This window comes from Myiozetetes cayanensis, unplaced genomic scaffold, assembly GCF_022539395.1.
Source record: "Myiozetetes cayanensis isolate MyiCay16 unplaced genomic scaffold, myiCay2020 scf5-8, whole genome shotgun sequence".
Lineage (NCBI taxonomy): Eukaryota > Metazoa > Chordata > Aves > Passeriformes > Tyrannidae > Myiozetetes > Myiozetetes cayanensis.
In genome coordinates, this window is record NW_026087742.1 from 45,124,855 (window position 1) to 45,150,453 (window position 25,599).

General features: G+C 39.6%; 1 protein-coding gene across 2 annotated transcripts in view; it reads right to left on the bottom strand.

The window, feature by feature from the left end:
• The window catches only part of SPATA13 (spermatogenesis associated 13), a 147,364-nt gene extending 136,283 nt beyond the window's left edge, over positions 1 to 11,081 (bottom strand). The window contains exon 1 of one of the 2 annotated variants that reach the window (XM_050331564.1): positions 10,821 to 11,081. In XM_050331564.1, the coding sequence (XP_050187521.1) occupies positions 10,821 to 10,898 (78 nt within the window). In that variant the 5' untranslated portion in view covers positions 10,899 to 11,081. The remainder of the gene's footprint in view (positions 1 to 10,820) is intronic. The other variant, XM_050331568.1, reaches the window with a different exon arrangement.
• Positions 11,082 to 25,599: the final 14,518 nt, after the last annotated feature.

A 25,599-nucleotide genomic window follows, 5' to 3' on the forward strand; every position in this document is an offset into this window, starting at 1 on the left:
GCTGAGCTGGTCGCTGCTTTCTAATGTAGTGACAAAGGTCAAAATGGCAGCTTTTGAAAGTGAAAAAATACCTGGTTTAATGTTGAACCAAAGAAAGTATCAAACTCCATATACTTTAATACTCTTCACCAAAGCAAAGCTTGCAGACTCCACACAGACGTGTTACTGATCTTCCAAATCACAACTTCAGAGCTCTGGGGGAAGGAAGTGGCAGCCATATACCAATGCAAGTCCTTCACTTTCAGAGAGAAGTAAAATTTTGGCACCCAAATGATAGAGAACTTTTCTGTAGGAGATTGTTTACGTAACTTTTGGTCTATGCAAATCTTCTGTTAATGCATTAGGACCCTAAAGAGGTTTAAATGTTGAAAGCCTCTCAGATTATCTTTGAGCTTACCTGGAGTTACAGTGTTCTTGCAGGGGTTGGTGACATGTTACCCTGGGTGGTAAGACAGTTAGAGAAGAGGTAACAAGGAATCTGTCATACTGCATATTCTATACCCTGGGTTATGCACAGCTAACTATTTTGTTCATTTTTTTGCTCCTCCAGTTCTATTTTTAACCACTGCTCATTTCTTCCCAGCACCATTTTACTGAAAGATGTGTCATGTGAACAGGGGCAACAGAAGCCCTTCCTGCTATAGGGCTCAGATAGCTCTAGTGGAAAGTGTACAGCCCCCCTTAGCTTTGTTCAACCTGGAAATGAGACAATGAGATCATGAGATAATGAGAGAAAGGTGAAATATCCCAGCTTTAGACTGGGGAATAAGGAAAACGAGAGAAAAACTCAACACTGGACAACACTTGCTAAAAATTCCACCTCATTGGTACATAGGTGCAACCCCCTTCCACTGCCTGGATGTGAGGGACAGAGCTGGCATAAGCCAAGTCTTGGGCTGGCCAGTGAAGGCCAGCTTGCTGCTGGATAATGTTCAGAGCCATTAATTCATGAAGTTCTGTACGGAGTTCAATAGTGGGACTTTGAGTGTATTTTGACAAACATGTTGAACCCCTGCTTTTGTTAGTCTCCTCATTCAGCTTGAATGCTGGAAATCAGAGTCAAAGGAGATGTAATGACAAGGTGATGCAATGTAACATCCTTATAGAGGTACTTACTGATCACTGCAGGATGTAAATCTCTCTTCATGAATATTAAGAGAACACCCTCCACCCTCTGCCATCACCCATATGGTCCTCTGAAATCCTCCCCTAGAAAGTGTTAGATGTTAGAGTGTTGAATTGATCACATCTAAATCAGAGACAGATAGAACTGGCTGATCAAAGAGGACAGAGGGAGGGATGCTCAAAAGCATGAAGGGAAGTAAATGGCATAGTCTTTCCAGAGAATTAGATTTGTCTGTCACCTCTGTCCCTGAACCCAAAGTGCCTACCTAAGGAAGCTGTCTCTGATCACAGAAAGATTCTGTGGCCAGTAGGAAGGACACATTTCCATAGCAGGGTGAAGATAGTGAGATCTGAGGAAATCCAAGCTTTAATTCCTAACCCTCAGGATCAGTAACAGCAGTGGAACCTGTGTAATATGATCCATGATCACGTGGATAAACTGGCCAGTTTCCTTGGGAAACACTGGATATTGCACTATGGAGCCTCAATAACTGCCAGAAACTCACCAAGGCAATGCACTATTTCTCTTCAGTTGCAAACAAAGACTTCAAAACTACACTTTTCTGTCTGGATCTGAGAGAGGAGGTGTTGCCAGTAAAACTTTCTGTGAAAAACACTGCTATCTTTAATGCAGCAGTGGAAGACACTGCTAAGCATTGCCTGCTGCTGAGACCAGCTTTGCAAAGACCCACTGGGGTTTTTGCTAGTCTGATTACAAATTGCTGGCATTATAAAAAATATGAACATAGTACAGCTCGGGAAATAAATCTGCCATATTTGTGGTCACATTGGGAGTTAAATTATATATACAGTATGTGTTTTCTCAACTGCCCACCCCCAGGCACTTGGAGGTCCCTGTCTGTGCTGCAGGGATTGCTGAAGTTCATCTAAAGCAGTAAGTAAATCATTCTGATTTGAAGATTGGTGTATTAAGATAAATTGATACGTATTTCTTTAATGCCCCAAGTTGTGATTTGACTTGAGTTCTTATCAAGAGTAAAAAATAAAACTGTCGTGAGTCAGAACTCTTTCTATGCCAGTTAATGTCATAAAACCATTGTTTCTGAAAAAAAAAAAAAAGAGAGGCTAACTTAAAGGAGAGTGGGAGCTGGACACAATTTAATGCTTAGATTGCATAACCATCACACTGGAATGCTCTCTTTAGTAGAACTCTGGGTCTCACTTGTCCCTGAACCATCTCACTCTTATTTCTCACATGTCTTCTGTCATGTCTGAACTAAAGCAGAAAACATTTTAGGCCAGGGACCATGTCTTTTTATATTTTGTAAAGCACCTATGATGCTTTTAAGACTAGGACTTGCACTAAGACAATGGATACCGTAAAAGTACATGAAGAGGAATGAATTAACTACTGCTGCGAAAGAAGATTTCTACACGATGCCTTAAGTTTGCAACTGCTTATTTTATAACAATAATACTCATTTTATAAAATGAACACCACATATTTTTAAGTAAGGTGCAAAGTGTTCTAAGTGAGTTGTAATGCCCTGGTATTACTGTGGTTACCAAAAGCTAAACACCTGCATTGGAAGAGAAATTGAATCCCACTGACAAAACACAAAGCTAATCTATCATTTCCTAATGCATTCTCATCAAGATCAGTGTCTCACATAAAGTAAGCTTGTTCTTTTTGGTCAGAATCCAAATCTTCACTTCTATAAGACAGCTCCTAAACTTCCCACACACACATGCCTCTTTGTTTTGGTGCTATGTCAACATATTTTCCAGTCTCCCTACTGCTCAAGTCAACACTTCTTTGCACTCAACAAGGACCTTGCAATTCCCGCTTGCAGTTTGCTGTGTTTCTAGGCATCTTCTCCAGTGGCAGCTTTCAGTTCCAATGCATTTGCTCTTTCCCTCCTATTTCTTACCCAGATTCACTTTACAAGACTACCACCTCTGATCTCCTTTGCTAGTATCTCATCAGCCCAGTAAAGGATGACTAAAGATAGAGCTGATGTTAACCAGTAAATGCACAGGTTTTGAGAGTGATATCTGAAGTAGCACACATCCATCTGTGTGTGTGTTGGGAAAGCAAATAGGATCAAGCAGAGGTGTAACTTCACAGTTTGCATTTAACATCAACTTCTTGTATGGCTGCATTTCCTGCATTTAGGCTGTGTCTCCATGATGGCATATCTAAGCATCATGAGTATAAATACACCAACAGCATAAAATGAATCTGATCAGATGTGAGAAAGTAACTCCAGTTCAGACAGATTAAACACACTATAGAGAAGAGAGTTTAAGCTGTGTAATGGTTTCATCCTTTTGTGAAAGCCTTACAAGGGGAGATGTTCCTTGACCTAGCAAGAATGGAGATGTGCAAACAGATAATACCTGATTGGGTATAAAGCCCGAGAGTACAAAATAGATCCATCAGTGCTTTTGAACAAATTTGAATGAGCAGTGAGTTTATGTTAAATCAAAGCTTGGCTTCAGATGGTCATGGCATTTCTGATGAAACACGAGGATCCCTGAAGGCAGATTTAATGGCCAGTCTTCGCGAGCGAAGATCCGGGGAAGGTCTTTCCACCTTCCAGCCTGCGCATTGGATTTTTTAGGTGAGACACAGTGTGCGCAGAACTGAGCCCACCCTTTAATCCTAAGGTTCATCTGCCGGGGCCAAGCGAGCTTGGACGGTGGCAGCGAGGTCCTTAGGACGTAGGTGGGTTGCCTTTAAGGGCTAACGAGCCCCACCTGCCCGGGAGTGGCCCTGACCGGGAATCGAACCCAGGTCTCCGCGGTGATAGCGCGGCGCCTTTACCAGTAGACATTATTATGAAGGCAGATTTACCATACTGCCAAACCATGATGTTCAAGACACTGACACACGCTCTACTCCAGTTCTATCTCTGTCAAATTAGGTTGGGAGGTCAACTAATGACCAGACCTTTCCCAGAACACATACCTGATGAGAGATATAGACCAAAAGCTTCCAAGCAAAATTTTGAGTTATTTCTGAGCTGATTGATCATCACCTCTGTCAAGAGCACAGCTGCAGAAGACAAGTGTTGTCACTCTGGAAGGACTTTGTACCCTCTACATGTAGTTTAACACACTATACATGAGCTCTAATACCACTGACTGATGCCAGAAGAGCTAAAAGGACTCAGGCTAGTCATATCTACCAAAGGCACAGGAAGTATTTAGGTATTTCTAGGAGGTGCAAGAAAATATGAAGATTTAAGGCCAAAGGAGAAGCCTGACCACTTCAGCTAAGTCCTCAAATATGTGGCATAAGCATTGCCAGAGGTATAGCCAGTCCAGCTTGTATTCTGCCCTGCTTTCCAGAGCAAGCTGTCCTGCTAAAGGAGCAGCACAATACTGTAACTGATTTCCTTCCTTTCCCTTTTCTATTCTAAAAGTTTATGAATAAAGGTGTTTTGGCTCAGAATATGGTAAACACTGGATAAGAAATAAATTTTTATACCCATTAAAAGCCATTGTGTTGTCTTAAATGGTATTTAATCGTTGTTCTTTTTTTTTTTCATTTCCAGTAAATAAGCATATAAATCAATTTTGGTATCCAGTCAGACAACTCTTAGAATTTTGGTCATCAACCACTTATTGATGGAGAAATTAACACAAAGACAATGCTTTCCAGAAGCCGCTTACAGAACTGAACAATGTTTGTGTGAAGAAGTTAAAGAATTTCAAATCTCCAGTAAGGTATTTTAAAGTAGAGGTGGCACAATTGAAAATAGTAACAGCAAAAAAATAATCCAGTGATTTGCCACAAGTAGTTTGCCCAGCTCTAATCAGTACTGTAAGTGAAGAGACATTTCCTTATGGGGCTTACACCACAGTTAAGGAGCTTTTTCTTTATCTTGTCCCTCTCTCCCTTCCTTCCCTCAGTTTAGGTGTTGTTAGGAAGAAGAAGCTGAGAAGTTGCAACCACAACAGGATATTTGAATGAGTAGCAAACAGAAAAGAAAGAGAGAAAGCGGTAATCAACAGCTCATATTAAGTACAAAAGAGCTGGAGTTCACACAGCTCAGAAGAAAAAAATAAGTTACTAGAAACAGCCTCTAGTAAAAATACCCATCCTGAACTTTCCAAGTCTTCAGTACAAAGACAAAGGGTCAACATACACGGACAAAGCTGACCCAGGGCAATTTCAGTTTTATCGTGACACTCTGAATGTCGTTCATTTGCTACATTGCAAATAATGGTCCCTTTTTGTCACCACAAGAACAATAACAACGACACCAAAATGCTTCTCATGCCATTCAGTGCAAGTCACTGCACTGATTTTGTTCCAACCTCTACTTAATTCTTCTGTCCCCATTGCAGCAATATTTCCGTGGTTTCCGTGGTTATCCTCCTTATTGCAAGTTGCACAACTACTTTGTTTACAGCTTATTTGTTCTAGCTGGAGACAAATTACTCCGATGAGGCGCTCTGGTCCTTTCGCATTCGCAGAAGCCCAGGCGAAGCTCACAAGGAAGGCGATGTTTGCTACCATCTGCTGGTGAACTAGAGCTGGGGATGAAACGAGCATCACGGACCTAATTTTCTGCATTACCTGACCCCTCAGCAAGAATTTGCTCGTCCATTTTGTCACATTCTTTTAATGATTTGGTAGGAGGCTAAAAAATACTGATATTTTTGTTGAGTGGCAAAAGCTAGCAAAAGAGGGTATGCTATACATTAAGAAAAATAATAACGGAGAGATGGAGGAAGGGATTTCAGTCCTCTAACGATGTGCAAATCTCTGCTAGCATGAACTTTGAGGAGACGTTGGAGCTACAGAATTCCCAGAAGTGTAAAGACAGGAAGAAAACCTTGATCTATCATCTTGGCTCAAGGTAATAAAGCTCTGAGATTGTTGCTAGAAATAATAGTAAATCATCACTTTTAAAAGTACTTGTCTCTGTGACAGTAACTCCCAAATTAGGCATCATAATCCCAAGGGTGGTTGTGTCACTGTGCAGTGGTGTTCAGGATTAACGGGAGAAGTATTTGGTGTCATAGACTGTTACAGGGCTCTAATATTGTGAAGATGGAAGGGACTTTGTCAGCCTCCTCTGGGATGCATCAGAAAGTGACAAGATCAACTAACAAATATTCAAGATGTGAGTCTGCACTCACAAGCAAGGAGAAAAAAGAGACATTTAACCCATGATTGTGAGCCTTGAACAAAGTTCATTGAAGCTGATGTACAGGCATCTGGTGTATAAATCAAAGTGGGGGAAAAAGCATTTAAAATTAAGACTGAGAGCAATAACTGTTTCTGAATGTTTTGTGTTTTTTTAGAGAAGTTGCACTTGGAAGTGTCTAACAGCTCTATATTTAACAGTTAGAAGCAGTGGTTATTTCAAGGAGAAAAGTACTGTTCTATAAGCTGAAAACAATGTCCAAGTAAAGAACAAGGTGAAATTCTTCCCCAGAGGTGCTGAGCCTCCTTAACTCCATCACTTCCACAGCTTTAACAGGATCTGAGGGGCAAGATAGCCCTTTGGACTGATGCAAGACCTTTCTAGATACAGTGGATTCAACCCCAAAGTAATCCATTGCAGCATGTGCCACATTCACACTGCCCTCCTCTTGCACTCATCTTCCTTGTAAGAATGACATTTAACAGCACCACTGCACTGTCCTGCTCACAGTTTGACCCTTTTTTCCAGTACACTAAATCCATAGATTAGCCTCTTTCTACTGTACCTACCACCCTGCTTTTTGATGCTGGTTGGTGTATTTAGGAGCAATGACAACAAAGTAATCACAAACTGTTAACTAACGTGCCCCTACTCTTGCTGAGCAGAGCAGACAGCTGTAGCTCTATGTAAATCTAACTGAGGCATCTTAAACATCAACAGGGAAGGTTAATCTGAGACAGAAAAACTCCGTGCTACTGCCCACTTCCCACGCCTCCCATCCTACTTCCCCACCAGCCCTTTTCAAGCCGAAGCACTGCATTCAAGTCGGGGCCTAAAGAAAACGAACGCTAAGAGCCCAATTTTTCTGGTTTCCTTATCACAGATATTGCCTCCTTCGTAAGATTTGCACACTGTTCCCACATCCTCAGGCAGGACTTTGCATCGTTATTGTTTTACAGCCTCTCAGGCAGCAGGTCCCTGCCCCAACGGCAGTAACTGCCAGGGAGACAGAGCCATTGTGCAGCTTCCCAGAGTTGGCAACAACGCCTTTGGGTCAGGCTCCAACTGACTGCAAAGCCGCCCCCAGCTCATTTATCTGCCCGTGTCAGGGAGATAAAGCGCAGCATCAGCTGGCAAGAAAGCCCCGAGTTAGGTTGATCCCCATCAAGTGAATTTGCTGGCCTTGACTAGAAAGCCACAAACCAGCAGTTTTCACTGCTTTCCCCCACACAGTTCAGACAGGATTCAACAAAGCCAAACCACCGACAGTAAGAGAAAATCAATAGGATTCAAGTATAGCTAAGCCTCAAGAAGCAAATACATTCTGTAACTAAATCTGCTGGTACCTTGATAATTTGAATTGCGATTATCTAAGCAGCCTGCCGCCTATTCCTGGGTTAGGAAAGTGGTAGAAGTTTGCTGATATATCAGTAGCTGCATGATCTTGTTGTCTGTTCTCGAAGCCAGGTACAGGACACAAAGAGGCGCAACACAAGACTCCCCAAATGCTAGCAGCAACTGATTGAAAATGCAACAGTAATTCAAGTGAGTGAAACCTGAAAAGCCCTTTGAAGAGGGACTCTGGCCAAGCTGATACCATCTGCAGTCTGATTTGTGTAACCCACGCATATCTCAGATTACTCAGTCCTCTGCTCTGCCAACCAGCTCTACACCTGTCAACAGATCGAGACGTACCAGCAGCCTGTTCTCTAAGGAGCAGGGAAATGAGCAGAGGCAGACTGACACAGAGAGGTGAGAAAGAGCAGCCCAGACCTCACCTCATCATCATGGCTAGGCTTCGCGAGCGAAGATTTGAGAAGGGCTCTACCCATGCTTGCTACACTTGCTACAAGCAGGCTTTATAATAAAGATGCTCATGATTTATAGTAGTGATACTTCTTGCTTTGGTTTTCAAGCAGTGGTGCCTGTGTAAACAGTCATGTTCAACTCTGAGCCCTTTGTACTTATTGACAGCCTTTTCAGCTGTCACTTCCCTCTAGTTGTCCTGTGTCCATACCCTTCACCACATCTAATTAAACTAATTTTTACAAAACAGTGTTTTGCAAAAGCAGTGGGGTTTTGTATCCTAAAGACTGTGAAATGTCTGGAGCAGGAGTATTGTCTCTTTTTTTTTTATTAAAATATAATATAAATTAATATTTTACATATAATCAAAGTAGAGTTTGGCTGGAATACTTTTCACCAATACTTCTAATGAGAAATTAAATCCTAAGAGAAATGAGCACTGCATAGCAAAGGTAGTAAGGTAACAATTTGGGACAGAACTTGCTCCTTTCCTCATGGCCCCAAGACATCTGCTACAGAGCTGTCCCACTGTCCTGGTCCCACCACATAGCGCAAGATTCATCTGCTGGTCATGCTGTGCTATGTGGAAAAGTAGAACATCCCAGCGTTATCTGCAGACTGGGCCACTTTTGAAAGAAGAAGACCAGACTATCTAAAAGTAGATGTCACAGTCCTTCCTCCTCCAGCAGTGAAGTGACCTCTTTCAGCTTCAAAGGATTTAAATTAAGTTGCAACACCAGTGCTGTTCTGACTGACACAGGGACAGGAACAAGGTAAGGTTGTGGGGAAGTGGCCTTTCATTAGTCTCCTGCTGTCAAAATGGAAGGCTTGTGCACCTGAAACCATTTTTTTCCAACTCTAATAGCTGGTCAATAAAACATATTACCTCCCTCTACAAAGCTTTCCTTAAATTAACTTAGCATTACTTATGTAAGCTCTACTGCAAAGCCACCTCTTCTGCTGGCTTGGCATCCCCTCTCGTTTTTTCATATAATTATGCCCACTCTCTTACATATTTTTTATTTAGTTCATCAATAAATGTACCACATTTAACAAAGTTCTACTATAGTTTCTTTTAGCTTTTACTGGAAAGCATGTGCTTATCTTTACACATTGCACATATCAAATAATTTAAATTACGCAAATAAGAGAAGAGCGAGTGAACTTAAAAAATGTGCTGGGATGCACTTTTCAGTACTTGCCTATTTCTTCCAGAGGGATTTACTACAATGCACTTATGTTTATCAGCCGTCAGAAACATAATAAATGAGCACTGAAATGCAGCACATAGATGGGTTACATTTGCATCCCTGTTTGCTGTACCAAGACTCCACAAGCCAGCTAAGATCCAGTATCTTTTTCCATTCCAATTTCCTCTTTTAAGAGCCTTGCAATCTAAAGGCAGAGAGTTCTAAGTCCTTACATTCTGATATGAAGGCACAAAATTTCTAACACGCAATTAGCAAGCACAGATAAAGCCATTTTAGGTTGTGTTGAAATGATCATTTTATTACTAGTTAATGAATACACATTTGGAAAACTAAGTTTTCCTAATAAATAGGGAAAGTGAAACAATATCACCATATACTCTCCCACAGAGAGAGGGTGCCTGATTTAATTCATTTCATGTGAATTTTACCCCAAACACGCTTTGTCCCAGGTGATGGGGTTTTATTTAACTCCTGATGCTACAAATAGCACAGATCTGGTTGAGGCCACACTGTACCAGGCCCTTTCAAGCCCTTCTAGTAACAGCTTCTGGGCAGTATCTACCTCACAAGTCAAGAGAAAAGACAGGCCCAAGACTGAGAAAATGATACAGGAAAGATATATGACAACTACTTATACCACATAATGAATCATGGACAGCTGAAACAAGAGCAATTACACTGCTCTGCCACTGTATCTGGTTATTCATAATTGTCTAACATCTGAAAGGCATAATAACAGAAAGAAATGAGGTTCTTACGGTAATTGCTCTGTAAGTAACAAACTCTAAGAGGAAGTTCTTAAAGCAACACTTCAGAAGATGGTATCTGATAGTCTTCTCAAATTGCATTACAGTGAAAGCACACACACCTTCAAAGAGAAAAGAAAGGCAATGAACTTGGTCCTATCTCCTCCTGACAATGCTGGTCTCTTCGAGATAAGATGGGAATATTTGTCTCAAGCAAAAGAAGATCTGAACTGAATCACTGAATGGGAGAAGGAGCTGATGTGCAAAGCATTTCTGACTTCTGCCAAATGTTGTCACAATCCCATGGCAAGCATTTTACACATCTTGGATTTTTTTGCTACAAGTCCCTTATCATAACAACTCATTTTTTTCTAATTTATCATACCTTGATAGACAGACAGTTCACAAATCCTTGCAATCCTTAAATTATCAAGGAAGCTTGAAAGCTTTCCGAAGACCATGTCCCTTCCTTACAGAAATTAGTAGCTTGTGATCACACAATTTTCTATATTTGTTATTAATACACATAAGTGGCATTTCCAGACCAGAATGAGGAATGTGACAATGAATTTGTCTGTTTTAAAAATCAAATGCAAACAGCTTTAAAAAGCAATCTGTAAGCTGTTTCCTAGATCCATTTAGTCTAACTCCAGTTAGAGTTGTGCTTATGCCACGTTGCAGTGCAGTTCCCTTAAAATGTTATTACTCCCCTTAAAACTTTGCAAACAGAGCCTAAGATTGGGAAAACAGTTCAGAAACGTATTTTACTGTGCCACCAACCTCTTTGCATGATACATATCTGAGCTTACCTTCCATGTGACGGAGGGGCAGGCTGCCAAGGTGAAGGTAACTTTCTCTGTCACTACATTGAAGGTGACACGAAACATGGTTTGTATTCCAGTGGCCTCAGACCCAGGGTAGAAATCTTCAGTGACGGTCACACTGCTCACTTGTGTGCATGCTGCAGGCTTCTGTCACACTGCACTATACATTCAGTACACCCATAACGTTATGATCGAAGCTGAAGCCTGAAACAGCTGTAAGGGTCCAGCTTTTCCCAGCAGCCTCGCTCCTGTGTGTCAGAACTAATCAGATTAGCTGGCCTTACTTGTCTGAGTTGGGACTAACAGGTTAGCAGAACAGTTTGAGTGGGGGAAGGGAGCAGTAAATAAATCAAATTAGGGCATTTACTAAGCAGCTGAGATTTCCTTCCTACTTGCCTTTGTCTCTTTACAGGACTCACACAGAGCCAGGACAATACACCGCAAAAATGCAGCTTTGTTTCAGAACAGCTCTTTGTATCGGAGAATTTCTCTAACTTTGCCTTGATTTGATTCGTTTTTTGATGCCAGTGATCACCAAGAGGAGAGTTCTCCCAGAGTAGCCTGGATGTGGTGCAGATAAACAAGTCTGAGACAGAAAAGGCATGTATTGTGCTTTTTTCATCCCACACTACCCACCAAGGCAACACACTGGCTGTGCCAAGAGATCTGTCACACGCTTTGTTCTGCACAGTACTAGATAACGAGATTCACAGATGGTCTAATCTGAAGACTAGGGCAAAAGGGTCAAAGGGACAGGACAGGACAGGACAGAAAAGGTACAATTTTGTGATCCTCAGCCTGCTTCATAGTGCTTTTTCCACCTCTGTTACTGAGGCAGATTTACCCTCATGGAAAGAAAAATTCAAAAGAAAGGAAAAAGGGAAAATACGTAGTATAATGGCCACCATTAACAGTGTCTGACTGCATGCATAGACTGTGCTACGTGATGGGGAAGATGCTGAATGTGGGAGACACTTCCCTCATGAATACAACACATGCAGTCAGCTCTAACTGACACCATCACATCATAGCACCAGCATGCAAAGAACAGACGTAGTTTTGGTAACATGTCTCTCATCCATATTTATCTTTTCAAAAACAGGTCTATAGTTCATTAGTCAGCTAATTTTCTGCCCTACCAAAGCAGAAAGATAGGTGGGATCAACCACCCTCTGAAACTGCCTCTTTCTCAGCACTGCTTGAAGGAGGCAGTCTACAGCCTGACATTTCAGAAGGCTGATATGACTTGAGATTAATTCCTCCCTTGAAAACTTCTACTGAGTGTTAAGACCGAGTTCAAAGATGTGTTGACTTTCTCCTACTTGCTCTGTGGGTCTGGTCTGTTACTCTAGACAGATGTTTGCTACTGAATGAGGAGGCCATCAAAATGTCTTGAATATGTTTTGTTCTGCTAGTCAGTAACTGTACCACAAGTAACAAATTTGCAATGCTAGGAAGAGGCCAGACTTAAAACCCTTTATTTTTGCCAACAAATACCTCCTTATACAAAAGTTGCACTGACACTGGACAGATTAGACATAGAACAACTCAACAAGGGGAGTAGTAAATTCACAATCTGACTTTCTAAAAATCCATTTTTTCAGTAGTCTAAGTCTTGTGGCTCAGAAGAAGCCAAGAACCATGCTAAAGCTAAGGAATGCCCCAAACCTTTTGATGATAGCATATGGCTGGATTCCTGTATATCAGTGCCTGCAGTGGCAAAATGTAAGTCCACAGTGCTTAAAGGTTACAAAAGCCACATTACAAAACCATTATTTGAAATACTAACAAAGCAACCCCATAGCTCAACTCTCAGTACCAGGACCCTTCCAAGAAGGTCAACAAATCAACCAGCCAGTGTCAAATTACCTTTAATCTGAATAACAAAAAACCTAGAATTTTGCAGGAAGCCCACGTTAAAAGAGGCCTAACAGATCTGATGCACACCTTTAAAGGGGAAAACCAAAATGTACTGTCATTTTAAATGGGTTTAACTGGACAGGCAGAAATCATCTGCTTCCTGTGATTAGGTTAAAAGGGAGCTTTATAAAGATAAAATAAGATTCAGCTCCCTGTAAATAATATATTGATAGTAATATATTAGTGTATTTCTGAAGAGACTCATGCACACTGAAAAGTGTTTCTTTCCTCAACTGACTTCCTACTGTCTGCTTTAATTCACTTGTCTATTTAGGTTCCTTTAGGACTATTCAAGCACCAATCAATGAAGGAGAGGAAAAATAACATGAAGTATCTTCTTGCTTTAGTTTAATAAAACCTACATTTTTTTTTTCCTTTTCTTTAAAGTGCAGGTTTACTGAGAATCTGAAGTAGAAAGTTTCCTTTGTGAGAAAAGATGCATTTCCAGGATTGTTTCCCTCCAAACTGTCTTCCAAGTGCCAACAATGCTGTTGTTTCTATGAGGTGCATTCGTTACAGAAAGTCAGGCTGAGGATGAAGCAGGTTCTCTGGTAGTTTGTGCCACAGTGATAGAGAACTCTGGGGATGAAAATCTGTAGCATGAAGACAAGTCAATTTTAGGCTGATATGGCCTAAACTAAGCACACACCACACTAAGTGGTTTTGAGCACAGAAGCTGGTGGTTGTTTCTGTTTTTAATTAAAGCAACAGTCTCATAACTCCAGCAAATGTCAGTAATCAGGGTTTGAGGTCATTACAGATGCATAGCAGCTTGTAACTAATTCCCACTTTCCAAGAAAAAGAGTATAGGGCATGTTAAACTGTTTTTGGAAGAGGAAATCTCTGAATTTACATTTATATAGAATTATCCCCAAAGTACTTCTGGCAGCTTCCACATTCTCTGGGCTTTGAAAATGTATTGGTAAACATGCCTCAATGAATTTCCCATCTCTTTGGATTTGGTCAGTATTTGTTAGTATATGTTTAAGGAATGATGTCTGAAACTACCCCCTGAAGCATCTTAAACCCTGTACAGTGTAATTTTGATTCTACAATACAATGGATCAGAAAAAGATGCAGACTCTAAATAAGAATTTTCTCCCTGGCTCAGAGCTGGACTTTCAAGGAAAACATCGTGCCTGCTCTACTATCCTACTGCTTCCCATGCCGTACTAGGAATTACTGCCTTGAAGGAAAGGCTTTTTGAATTCAATAGCTCCTTCTGGTGGTCTGAAAGAAAATACTTGGTTACAGTCTACTCACAGTAATGCAGGATCAAGGAACAATTCATTCAGTAATTATATGTATCAGCAACAGCTAGAAATTACATCATGAGTAAAATAAACATTAAAATTATTATTCAAGAAATATGTCATGCCAACTGTATTCTACATTGCTGTCATAAAGGAGGCAAAATTTCTAGGAAATCCTTCTTTCTTCCCATTCCACCACAATAATGTTCTGAATTTCCTTCCATATGGTAACTAAGAAAACGTGAAGAAAGGAGATTGAATGCAAAGTTGCAGAAGTCACAAATTCTGAGCTACTACCCCAGCAAATTTAAGAGAAATCCTTAATTTTGAGCTAATGATCAACTTAAAAGAGGAGGATTTTGTCCAAACCTTACTGGAGTAATAGAAATATGCTAGCAATAGGAATGTGTATTTGGTGAGGCTCAAAGACACCACCTTCAAGAGGGAAGAAGGTGTTACAAAATCTCTGATCAGCAGTCTTTGAGATGTTCAAGAGCTTTTATTGTTTTTCCTTCCCCCTCTCAGAATGTCCAGTGTTTAGGTACTATCTTCTCTTAGGCTCACCTCTTAAAGAGTAACAACCAGACAGCATTTTGTCTTAGTCTCAGTAACATCATATCATTCCCCAGCTATACAAACAAAACATTGTCTTGGGAGTTAAAAGCAGCACTCCCTAGCCTTGTGTCTCAATGGTGCATTGTATTTAATTAACAAAATTCACTGTCAGGGTGCTACAATGTATTTCCTCTCTGATGGTCCTTTTAAGACTTATCTGGTGAGACATTCACGGTTGCTGTCAGAGGTCTCCAGAGATCTTTCACATCCCACCTCCAGCAGTGCAGATGTGATAACTCCACTCAGGTAGACTTCTGTTGCCTTACATTCTGCTTAAGTGAAGTACCAAGCAGAGCTTGAAGTTAAATCAACATTTTTCAAGAAGACAACTGGGTCACCATCTGTCCACCCTTTCACCAAACTTTACACTTGGCAAACCCCAAGATTTTATGAAAACAATGAATAGGACAGGTACTTAATGAACTTTAAAGATCATAAGACATATCTTTCTAAATACAATTTCATTTGAAGTGTTTAGAATCCAGATTTTGTTCCGTACAGTATAAACTGAAGTGAAATCTATTTTTGCCCCAAAATATATACCTAGTAAAAAACAGTACTAATGACAAAAAGAAACCCCCAAAATCAGAATCTAAACAATAATGAATTTTTTTCTAATCTACATACCTTTTCAATCAACAGCCCTCATTGATGTCAGTGCGAATTTTTGAAGATGGCCTGATTGGTACCATCACTGAATTACCAAAGGAAACCTAATTTCACACATTAACAAGTGATTATTTTCTAACTTGATGATAATATTTGGTCTGGAGCCTACTCAGAATACTGTGAAAAAATTGGTTTAGCGTTGACTGTTGGTGCTCTACTCCCAAGTGATTCAAACTCTTCAATTCATCATTAGCTGTTATTCATTATAAAGGGTGTTCCACATTATACAGTTACCAGGGATGTTCCTGAACTAGGGGTTCTAGAAAGAAATAAATAGAGAATACATCTCTGGGAGAGCCAGGGAAGGGCTCTGTCCCTGATGGGACACATGAGGATTGCATATATAGGACACTGGAAGAAACGTTAGAGACGTTTTGAAGGAAAAAGTTTGCAGTCAGGGTGCCTTGTTCTAGTCAGTTCTTGCTTTCGTGGACAGTGAAGAACTGTGTGGCTCTAAGTGAAAGCCTTGAAAGTAGAAGAGTTATAGAAAGGAAAAAATGTGCCAGGTTTCCATGTAAATAACAGCAGGGCTCTAGTTGTGGGATGAGCACGTCAAACTAGAATTTCTGTTGACTGTGCACATTTTCAACTGACTCTTATCTGACTTCTAATTACAATCTGTAAGAAAGTAGCGTATGAAGCTCTGGGGAGCAATTAGGGGCCCATCCCATTCCATTAGAGACCGTATATCCACAGCAAAAGAGAAATTCCAGCGGTCTTCAGTGAATACACACATACAACCAAAACCAACCAGAATATTTGGAGTCTGAGTCTGCAGTGACCATAAGAACACAGAAACAGACATGGGTTCAAAACAAAGGTCTCTCCACGCAAACTTTAGACTGTTAGAGTAGCCACTGCTGGTGACTTAGGAAAAAGGAAAGATCAGGGCAAGTTTACCATAGTTTTTTCACTCATTACTTTCAACAATCTTTGTGTAAGGACTTCCAAAGCCAAAGTTATTTAAGTGTCTCTCTATACAGTAATATTGGATGGACCTTTTTCTTTGTCTACTTACTCTGTAAAACCATTTACATTTTTGGTTGCTACAGAGTCTGTGTAATAACCAGTTTTATAACTGAATTATGAGACTGTATTCAGTATTCAGCCTTGCTTATTTTCCTGTCTGGATACCTGGTAATTTCACTGGACACTAAATAGTGGTTGTCTATTCCACCTCCACATGACATTCATAACTCCATACATTACTATTACACCTTCACTCTGTTTCCTTGTTTTCAGCCTGAAGGGACAAATGAGTTGAACTCATTTTTCCCATACAGATATTTCTCTATCCCAATGCACATCTAATGACCCAGAGGTACAGAGCTAGATGGCCATTCAATAGACCATTTCTTTGGTAAGGTGAGGGATTATTTGCTCTCTCCTAACTATCCCAAACTATCCCAAGAACAGTGACCAAGCTTGAGAACAATGGGTTCATTGTCCCCACTGTGATGCCTTGCTCCTTTTTATTTGTCTTTGAGAGATGTTTAATTGGTGTGACTGACATGATCTGTCAGGTAATAAACCCAAACTATTGTTACCTCTCCATCATGAAAATTGACCATTTATTTATTTGTAACTCTTTGATTTGTACCTTTTATCATCAGTTATTTGACCACTTTGTTCCTTAAAGAGTGTCTGGTAAGGAAGGAACATATCAAATGACCTTTGCAAATAAGGTATGCTTAACTAACCCAAATGTTCTTTTTAATACAGTCATTGACTCCAGTACTCTGATATATTTATCAAGTTTGATTTCCCACTATAAAACCACCATGGCTCTTTTCTCCTATACTGTATTTATTTGTCTTTCTACCAACGATACATCAGAGAGCAGTTTCTAAAAGTAAAATTCTGTTTAAGGAGATCATATAAAACCGGTCACCTAGATAAAAATCAAATGTGAGTATGACAATTCAAACTGACTGGAAGGCTGTTAAAGTGAGATCAGTAACAGCAGGCATCACAGACTGGAGTTTTGTTCCTCTCCTTATCGCTGACTTGGTAGATGAGATAAAAAAAGCTATTTTGCAACTCGGTGTTTCCCTCCCACTTCTTTCTGAAACATCTTTGCAGGTCAGGATTGTTTCCTGTGCAATGCCTTGCTGCTGAGATGCTATGAGGTTTAACCCAAGGCCATGAATTTCAACAAACTGAGCAGAAAGTCTGCTATTTGTGCTCAACCAAAAGAAGATTCATGAGCTATGCTGTCATGTTCCTGAAGAGAGAGGGACTCACTGGAAAAAACAGTTTGGTGAGGTGTAGGCTTGTGCTTTTTGACAGAACAGCTTGCCTGTGGCCATAGAGGAAGTTTGTAGCAGCTACAGGAGGTGAACCAAGACACCTTCCACCACTCAGCTCAGTTCCTTGCCTGCAAGGCTTTATTCCTTCCCTTCACAGGATGTGCAAGAGGGAACCTCTGTGTCAAAACATCTCTAAGTCTGAAACCAGACATCTAGTGTAATGTTCTTAGAAGGTTAATAATGCCACTAGCAGCTGAACTGAGTTTAAATAAATGGCAGTGTATGTGTTAGAAAGATGACTGTGACCCTATGGAGAATTAGTATGTCAAAGCACATTTATTTCATATCAGTTGAACTATAATCAGCAGAAATTTTAACTCTTATTTGAGCAAACTATTTGTATTACTTTGGAAAAGATTTTTATCCTGCTTGCTCTAACATCCCCTTTTTCACTGTCACTGGTAGAAAAGGGGCTCTGGAAATATTAGCAAAAACCCATTAAGTGTCCTAAATTTCTTTAATAATGAAATAAACCCAATCATTTTTCTGTAGTTTGCTAAAGCCTAGTTACATTTAAAATGTATTACAAGGGCTGAATTATTTTTGTGGTTTGATCTGGGCTCTTTGACAAGCTGGCAAGAAGGTGTAAGCACATGATGAATACATTTTTCTGAAGTTTACTACAGCTGATGAATTACATTCACAGGAACTACAGAGTGCTTAATATCAGTTTGGATCTGTGCTTTTCCTGGCTTATGGAAGAGAGATTTAAGCAAATGGCATTCTCAAAGATTCAAAGACTCAGTGCCTTGTTTGAAAAGGAAATTTTGTCTTCTACATGCACAAAATAAGATAAAGCAAGCCACTCCAAATACACTACTTCAGAGCCACTAAATTGAAAGAGAAAAACAGAGTCTAGCACACTACCTCTTCAGTAGTATGGGTCCCTGGTCTATGGCTGTGGCTTGGTCCCAGCTCAAGGACTAGGACTGGGGTTTACAACTGTTTATTACAGTAGTGTTAAAGTAGGCACAAAGCACAGGAAGCTTGTGTTTAGAATTATCAAAACTGTGCAACTGAATGAATGGCTTGAGATTGTTAACTGGTAAGCAGATGGGTAATGGACTAGTGATCAAGATGTCTGTAGACCATCAATGAACTATCAGAAGTTTACACAAGATACCTTTAGTGTGGCTTATCTCATCCATTAAAGTGTATATATGATAAGGGTAACAGACCAGAAAATACTGGAATACAAACTCACCTTTCTGACAGTGATCAGAGTTTCAGTGCATAGTTAGCACTTGGATAAAAATGTACAGCTAAAAATTACAACAAATGTATGTTTTATAATCAGGTAAATGAAGAACTGCTTAAATGTTTGCATGAAGTAATTCCATACACAGGGAAGAAATCTGTCTCATGGTTGTCCAAATGTCCCTTGGAGCAATTTGACCAGCAAAAGCGAATAGTGTTTGTTACTTAAATGCTGCATAAAAGAACATGTGTGTTCACTTCAGTTCCCAAACTACTACAAATTTCCAGACAGAGAAGAAAGTATAAATGATTCTGGCAGGAAGTTATTGCATATCCCTGGTGTAGAACCAGTTTACTGTATGCTGAAGCATCAGTGATGCCTGGAATAGCATGAGGTAACCCCGAAACTACAGAGACAAAGTTACAAAGAGAATAAAAATCCCAAAGATTATAGTTTCAACTTTACTGTCCTCACTAGATAATCAGTGCCTAGAAATGGAGAATTGGGATAACTATCTGCAAGAGCTGCTACTGCTGCTTTTGGTCAAAGGTATGCACAGTGTCTTCTGTGTTAGCAACAGATAGGAAACATGTAGATGTGACAGCATTTATCGCTGTGTAGAAAGATAGTGGCTGTTGTGGAAGAGTTCACTGCCCAGATGCTCATATAAACAGAGTAACATACAAGCCATGTTATATCTTATTTCTAGTTTCCTACTAATTTCTAAGACCAGTCCAAACCAAATTTCTTCCATCCTGCTTCATCTTTCCTGTGTTATTTTTTTGCTAATGTACACTGGGCCATCTATCCAGGCTTAATTTGTACCCCCAGCCAATTTGCCTTGGGTCTCATCCTTCTCCCTATTTTGCTGTCTGTTTCTTCCAACTTCTCTTTTTTCTTTCCTGCATACATTTTTCAACATCATCATGATGCTGAAATGATCTCATCTTCCACTTTTCTTATGAACCAGAAGAGCTCCTGTCTGCCAGCTCAATTCACTTTCTATCCTCATTAGAAGCATTTACTCTCTTGTGAATCTTGCCATCTCTGCAGTGGTTGCATAACTACTCTTACTAGATGCAATAAGACAGAGTTTGACTTAAAGATGATGTCCTCAACACAGCTGCACCAAATGTCATACATGTGCTATTTTCATCCCCATTGTGCAGTGGCAGTGACAGTCTCTCAAGGCAAATATTTAAATACACTCACAACATTAAAGATCCTCTGATACTCTCTGCTGCTGTTACATTTGCTCTCACTGACTCTGCATGGCAGATGTCTCCTCCAGATCTCTCTCTCTCCTGCATTGCAGAATTACACACACATTAGTACCTTTCCCAGCTCTCACTCCAGGGCACAAAATCTCACATGTACCAATGTACCACTGCTGTAATGAAGTAAAATCACATGCTGGTACTCAGAAGTTTCAAACAGGGCTAGACACAATAAAGGCACAATTCATATGGCTTACAGTTTAGCCAAATTAGTTTTGGAAGATCTTACTCTGTAGTCTTATACAAAGAAAGTTACTGAGCTGGTGAAGGAAAGAATTCCTATCACAAAACCTAACTCTGTGAAGGCATTCCTGGTACATTTGCTTCTGGCACAAGACAGTGAAACTATTTTGTACATCTGCTGAATGTGAGAGACATTCCCTTCTTCCCTCTGTCAGTAGATGTTTTGTGCTGTTGTTCCCCAGAGCTTGTTTAAGTCATCATTCCAGACATATGATGTCTGGTGTGCTACCAACCACTGTGTTCTTTGTCTTCATTATAGGAGGTAGGCTTAAGAAGGAAATTTAGTAGAAAAGTTTATTATAATCCTAGAGAACAGGAGAGTAGAATCCCCAAACTTGCTTGAGCCTTTCCCTACATGATTTAAATCCAACAGATTTATATTGTTCCTAGTTTTGTAATTCTTCAATGACCATGGCAAGGATGCTGAGAGCATTTTGGCAGTCTGTAGCCTGCTCTGAGTCAGACCTGGAGTTTCCCCACTATTGTAATTTTCCCAGAAATTTTCACACCTCCCTTTCTTTTGCAAAGCCAAACCAGCTGCACTACAACTCCCCACTCTGCCATCAGCTGATAAGAATAGCCTGTTTGTCTTTACGACAAAACACAGTTCCTGAAACCTCCTTGTCATGATAACAAAGCAATAGTTAAGACCAACAAGTCAGCCTTGAAAACTTGCAAGCAAGGCTGTGAGCCTCGCTTGCCATGTGAAGCAGCCTGTGAGAATGCAGAACTGCCTCAGCAAGAGCCAGCCCTGCAGCATCATGGCTCCTGCTGCTTCCACCTGCAGGGAAGACAAACAACCCTTCAGACAGTCATGTCACTTTAAAGACATGACAGCCTGAGTTTCTTTAACCACACTGTAGGACAGAATGCCATGGTAGCAATGAGTTCTAGTAAGTCACTTCTGTGGCTGTTGCAAACATTGTCTAGAACACCACATCTCTGAACTCTTTTGCTCTTCTATTTGGTCATGTAGCCATCTCAAGTGAACTCAAAAAATTACTATTTCAACTGTGACCCTATGAAAATATTTCATCTATGTAAAACATGAGCTTTCTTTAACTGAGGAGTTATTACTTTCCTAGTAAACCTCGCCCATACACCTTCATATAAATATATATATTTATATTTATAAATATAAATAACCCTACTCCTAAAAAGTAAACACTGACTGTAGAATTTTTAGGTGTTCTTGGTTTGGTTTATTGATTTATTTTTATGGGAATTTTTTTACTCAGAAATCCTGTAATCTGAAAAAGCCTTAAAACACTTGGATTGTCCAGTAGCTTTCTAGTAGTTTAGATTGCTGTGTAATGCTGTAATTTTGCAGTGTGAGAAACACCATTGCAGTTTCTAACTGATCTGCATTGAATTAATTTTTAAAGTTGTTGAATTATGCTAACAAGATCACAATAATTAAAAGATCTTCAGGGACAAGTGCATAGAGTTGGGAGTTAGTTCTGTCATCCCTGTGAGAAAAAAGATTCATGCTTCCTCTTGAGCTACTCTAAGCTAGCAATACAAATCCTCAGAGCTCACATTAATGCAAGCCTGACTGACAACCTACCATTCAGAGCAACCATCTCAGATTTCTGCAATTAGCATGTGCTCTAAAATTTCTGATTCTGTAGGCTTGGTCTCTAATTTACATTTTGAAAAGGCTCTTAAGAATGAAGATGCCAAGACTGAGCAAATGCACTGCTCTTGAGACACATTCTGCATATCTGCAAGCTCAGTAAAATTGTGTTGCTGTTAAAATCTATAGGATAAGCATCACATGGGAAAAAAATGACTGTGCCTACCAAGTTGGGAGCACTGAAGTCTTTCATGGAGAAACTCTGGAAAAAGACAAAAGAAACTAGTGAATGTACTGAAATAGGGAGACTGTATTAAATAATGCAGAAAGTCACATACAGCACTTCCTAATCCCTGAAAATCTCTTCATGGCCTTAATAGCAGCTTTTTATATGGAAAACTCTATATTCAAGAGGTCTACGTACAACTTAATCAGAGAAAAAAGAGAAAGCAGAGATATACTAGACATATTGCCCCATCTGCTGCCAGTGACTGATTTTTCTTTGTCAAGTTTTGCTTTAGAGGACCCAAGAAATTAGATTACTTATTGTTTACCCAGAAAGATTGTTTCACATTTCAAGAACATTTTTCTGAAAAATAGGAGACTTGAAAATCAATGAGATACAATCTGTAAGCATCAATGCCTGAATAGGTCCCATATTGGAGTGCTGAAGTCAGCACACAATGGGTAAAACAATATTGGTGAGATCAGTTACTGACATTTTGATCATGTCACACACTTGAAGTTCCAGTAACTGCACCTTAGTTTGCCTGGACCTGAGATACAATTTCTGTTAGGTAAGGTTCTCAAAAAATAAAGATGCCAAATTATCCAGGCCAGTTTTAATAATGATGTATTTGTTGTGTGAGCTTAGCCTGATCATTAATTCAACTTTTTTTAGACTATCCATTTATATGGGATGACTTGCTGGTTTTGATGCTCATGTGAAGTAGAAGAAGGAAGGAAGGAAGGAAGAAAGAATGAAAAAAGGCCTGTTTAAGTGGATTCTTGCAACACAATGACATTACCAGCTCTCTAACTTCCAGCTCAAAGAATCATCAAGGATTAATCAATGTCTGAATGAAAAATATTTAGTAGTATTTAACTGTTCACTACACTGGCATCTACTTTGCTGTATCTGATAATAAATTAAAATGTTGGCATTTATTATTAGAGTATATGAATGCATTAACATGACAACATTTTCCCCATGCAGAAAATCATCTAAGATATTTACATTTATCATTTTCTTCTTCTTCTTCCTCTTCTTCTTCTTCTTCTTCTTCTTCTTCTTCTTCTTCTTCTTCTTCTTCTTCTTCTTCTTCTTCTTCTTCTTCTTCTTCTTCTTCTTCTTCTATACAGAAAGCTTACATTTTAACTCTCTGATTAAAATGACTTTGAAAATATGGTTACCTATTCCTACACTAATTACACAGTGCACTGCATTAGCATGCACATCACCAGCAAGCTGAGGGGCATGATTTTGGCCTAAGCCAGCTACCACTTTCACACATTGCACCAAGTGGAGACAGGAGGGGAATAGTGCCTGATAAACACTGTGGATGCAAGTGTGCAGTTTTGGAAAGGGGGTTAGAGAGTTTAATTGGAGGAATGTAAACTGAACTGCACTATTTGCCCTCCAGGCAGTGAGTCTTGTCCCCTTTCACTCACTGGTACGGATGTTACCACAAGACCAATAAAGGCTGAGTTACGAACTGCACGTCTCATCTTTACTGTCACTCTTGTACTAATTGAAGTAATCCCTTAATGAACCACAGCAAGATTTTTATCTCCAGGCTTTAACTCAGCACTATGCAAATTAACGTTGATTTTTATCCCACAAAGTAGAAATTAAGAAAATAACCTAAGAATATGTTATATTCCTTGGAGCTTTAATGGAGAAAGCATGAAAATCATCTGATATATCTAAACACTGTTTCTGCAGTTCAGGGAAAGGCTCAATGCATATAATACAGGATCTTAGCTAGTCTGCCACCTTGTTTGTGCAGTTTCAATAATTTTTACATTAACACTATATTTTTTTACCATTAAGGACTGGACAAACATCACACAAGGTTTAGAATTACAAATACAGATGACCCCAATCAGGAACTATCATTTCACTGTAGTTGCTGAATCTTCCTTAGATTAAAGCTATCATATAAATCTCTGACCAATAAAGCTGCTGAACAGTTTTTATTCTTTTGTATCACAATAATTAATTTCTAGTAAAGGGACAACAGCAGGGCTGTTCTTCACCCCCTGTCTATGGCTCCCTGCCTGTGATCCAGCAGCCCAGCTTATCTGTACCAGTCACAGGCAGATGTTGACTGTAACAGATGCCAATAAACAATGGAACCAACAAAGCTAAGGGAGGGCATGAGAAGGAAGAGAGAAAGCAATGATTGGTTTTTGTTAAGCCACTCATGAATTTGAATAATTAAGGTTAATTCATCAAAAGCCAGACTTGATGCTTCCAGCTCTGCAACCTCCTAGTTGCTATATCAGGTCTACACGTAAGCTACTTTCTGGTGTTTCAGTAAAAATAAAGCTACTGAAAAAAGACTCAGAGCAAAAGTGTGTTCTCAGTAATTCCAGTTTGCATACACCATTTTTTAAAACCAGTAATGCTTTGTATTTGTAATGCAGTATTGTAGCTTGCAATGCTCCAAGGATATAAACAATGTTTATAAAGGCAGCTCTGACTGATAAAGCTGGAAAAAAAATTAGGAGCTCTCAAGCACATAGGCCCATTTTCAGTTCTAAATCTCCAAGCTAAACCAAGAGCATGAATCATTGCACTGACTTTAATGTGAGTGAATTAGTATTTTTCAAGGAAAAGGACAGTTGGTGCCAAGGGAGCCGAAGAGAATGTTAGCAGAAACATAATGATAATATTTTGGTCTCTGTGGGACCACAATTCAGTAATTACTGCCTACAGAACAGTGAGCTCTTAATAGAAAATATTGAGTGGAGGAAACACTACCAACCAGTTTTTCTGCTGAGTCCATGTTTTTTAGTATTCACTAAAGTTGCAAAATTTAGTTCCCAGGCTAATTTCTCAAGGTATTTTTTATCTATCTCTTAAGTGTAAGAGATCGAATGTGGCCTTTGTGATGTACCTTTCCATAGATTTCAATGGAGATTTCAGAGTGAGTTTTATCCATTACCTGTGTGAATTAATTCCGCTGCTTAGTTCTTATTTCATTTCATTCCTACAATCTTGATTTGGCACTCTGGATCAGGCATATCATCACATCCTACTACAAAAGATCCACGTCATCCAAGACTGGGAAGAGAGGTGGTGGGAAGCTCTACTGCAGTGTAGATCTTCTTCCAAGAGAGTGTTGGTTTACAGTAAGATGTGGTGTCAGTCTGTACATAGTATTAGCTAATGATTTCAGATTCAGAGATCTTACTAGAGTAAGAAGGAGGTAATTTTTTTTATACACAACATAATAATCTACCAATGAGCTGGAAGAATGAGAGTCACTGTAGCAGAGCTAATCTATTCCCACAGTAATGCAGAAACTGATCTGAGAGGCACCAGAACCAAACAAGCATGTATTGGCTTCATCAGCCTTTAAAGAAGTTGAATCTAACACTCTTGAGAGCTTTTCTGATATGAAAAGTACTTTAGTCACAAGAAAGGAGATAGAAAAGTTTAAACAAGATAGAAGAAGCTTAAAGGATGTTCTTTAAAG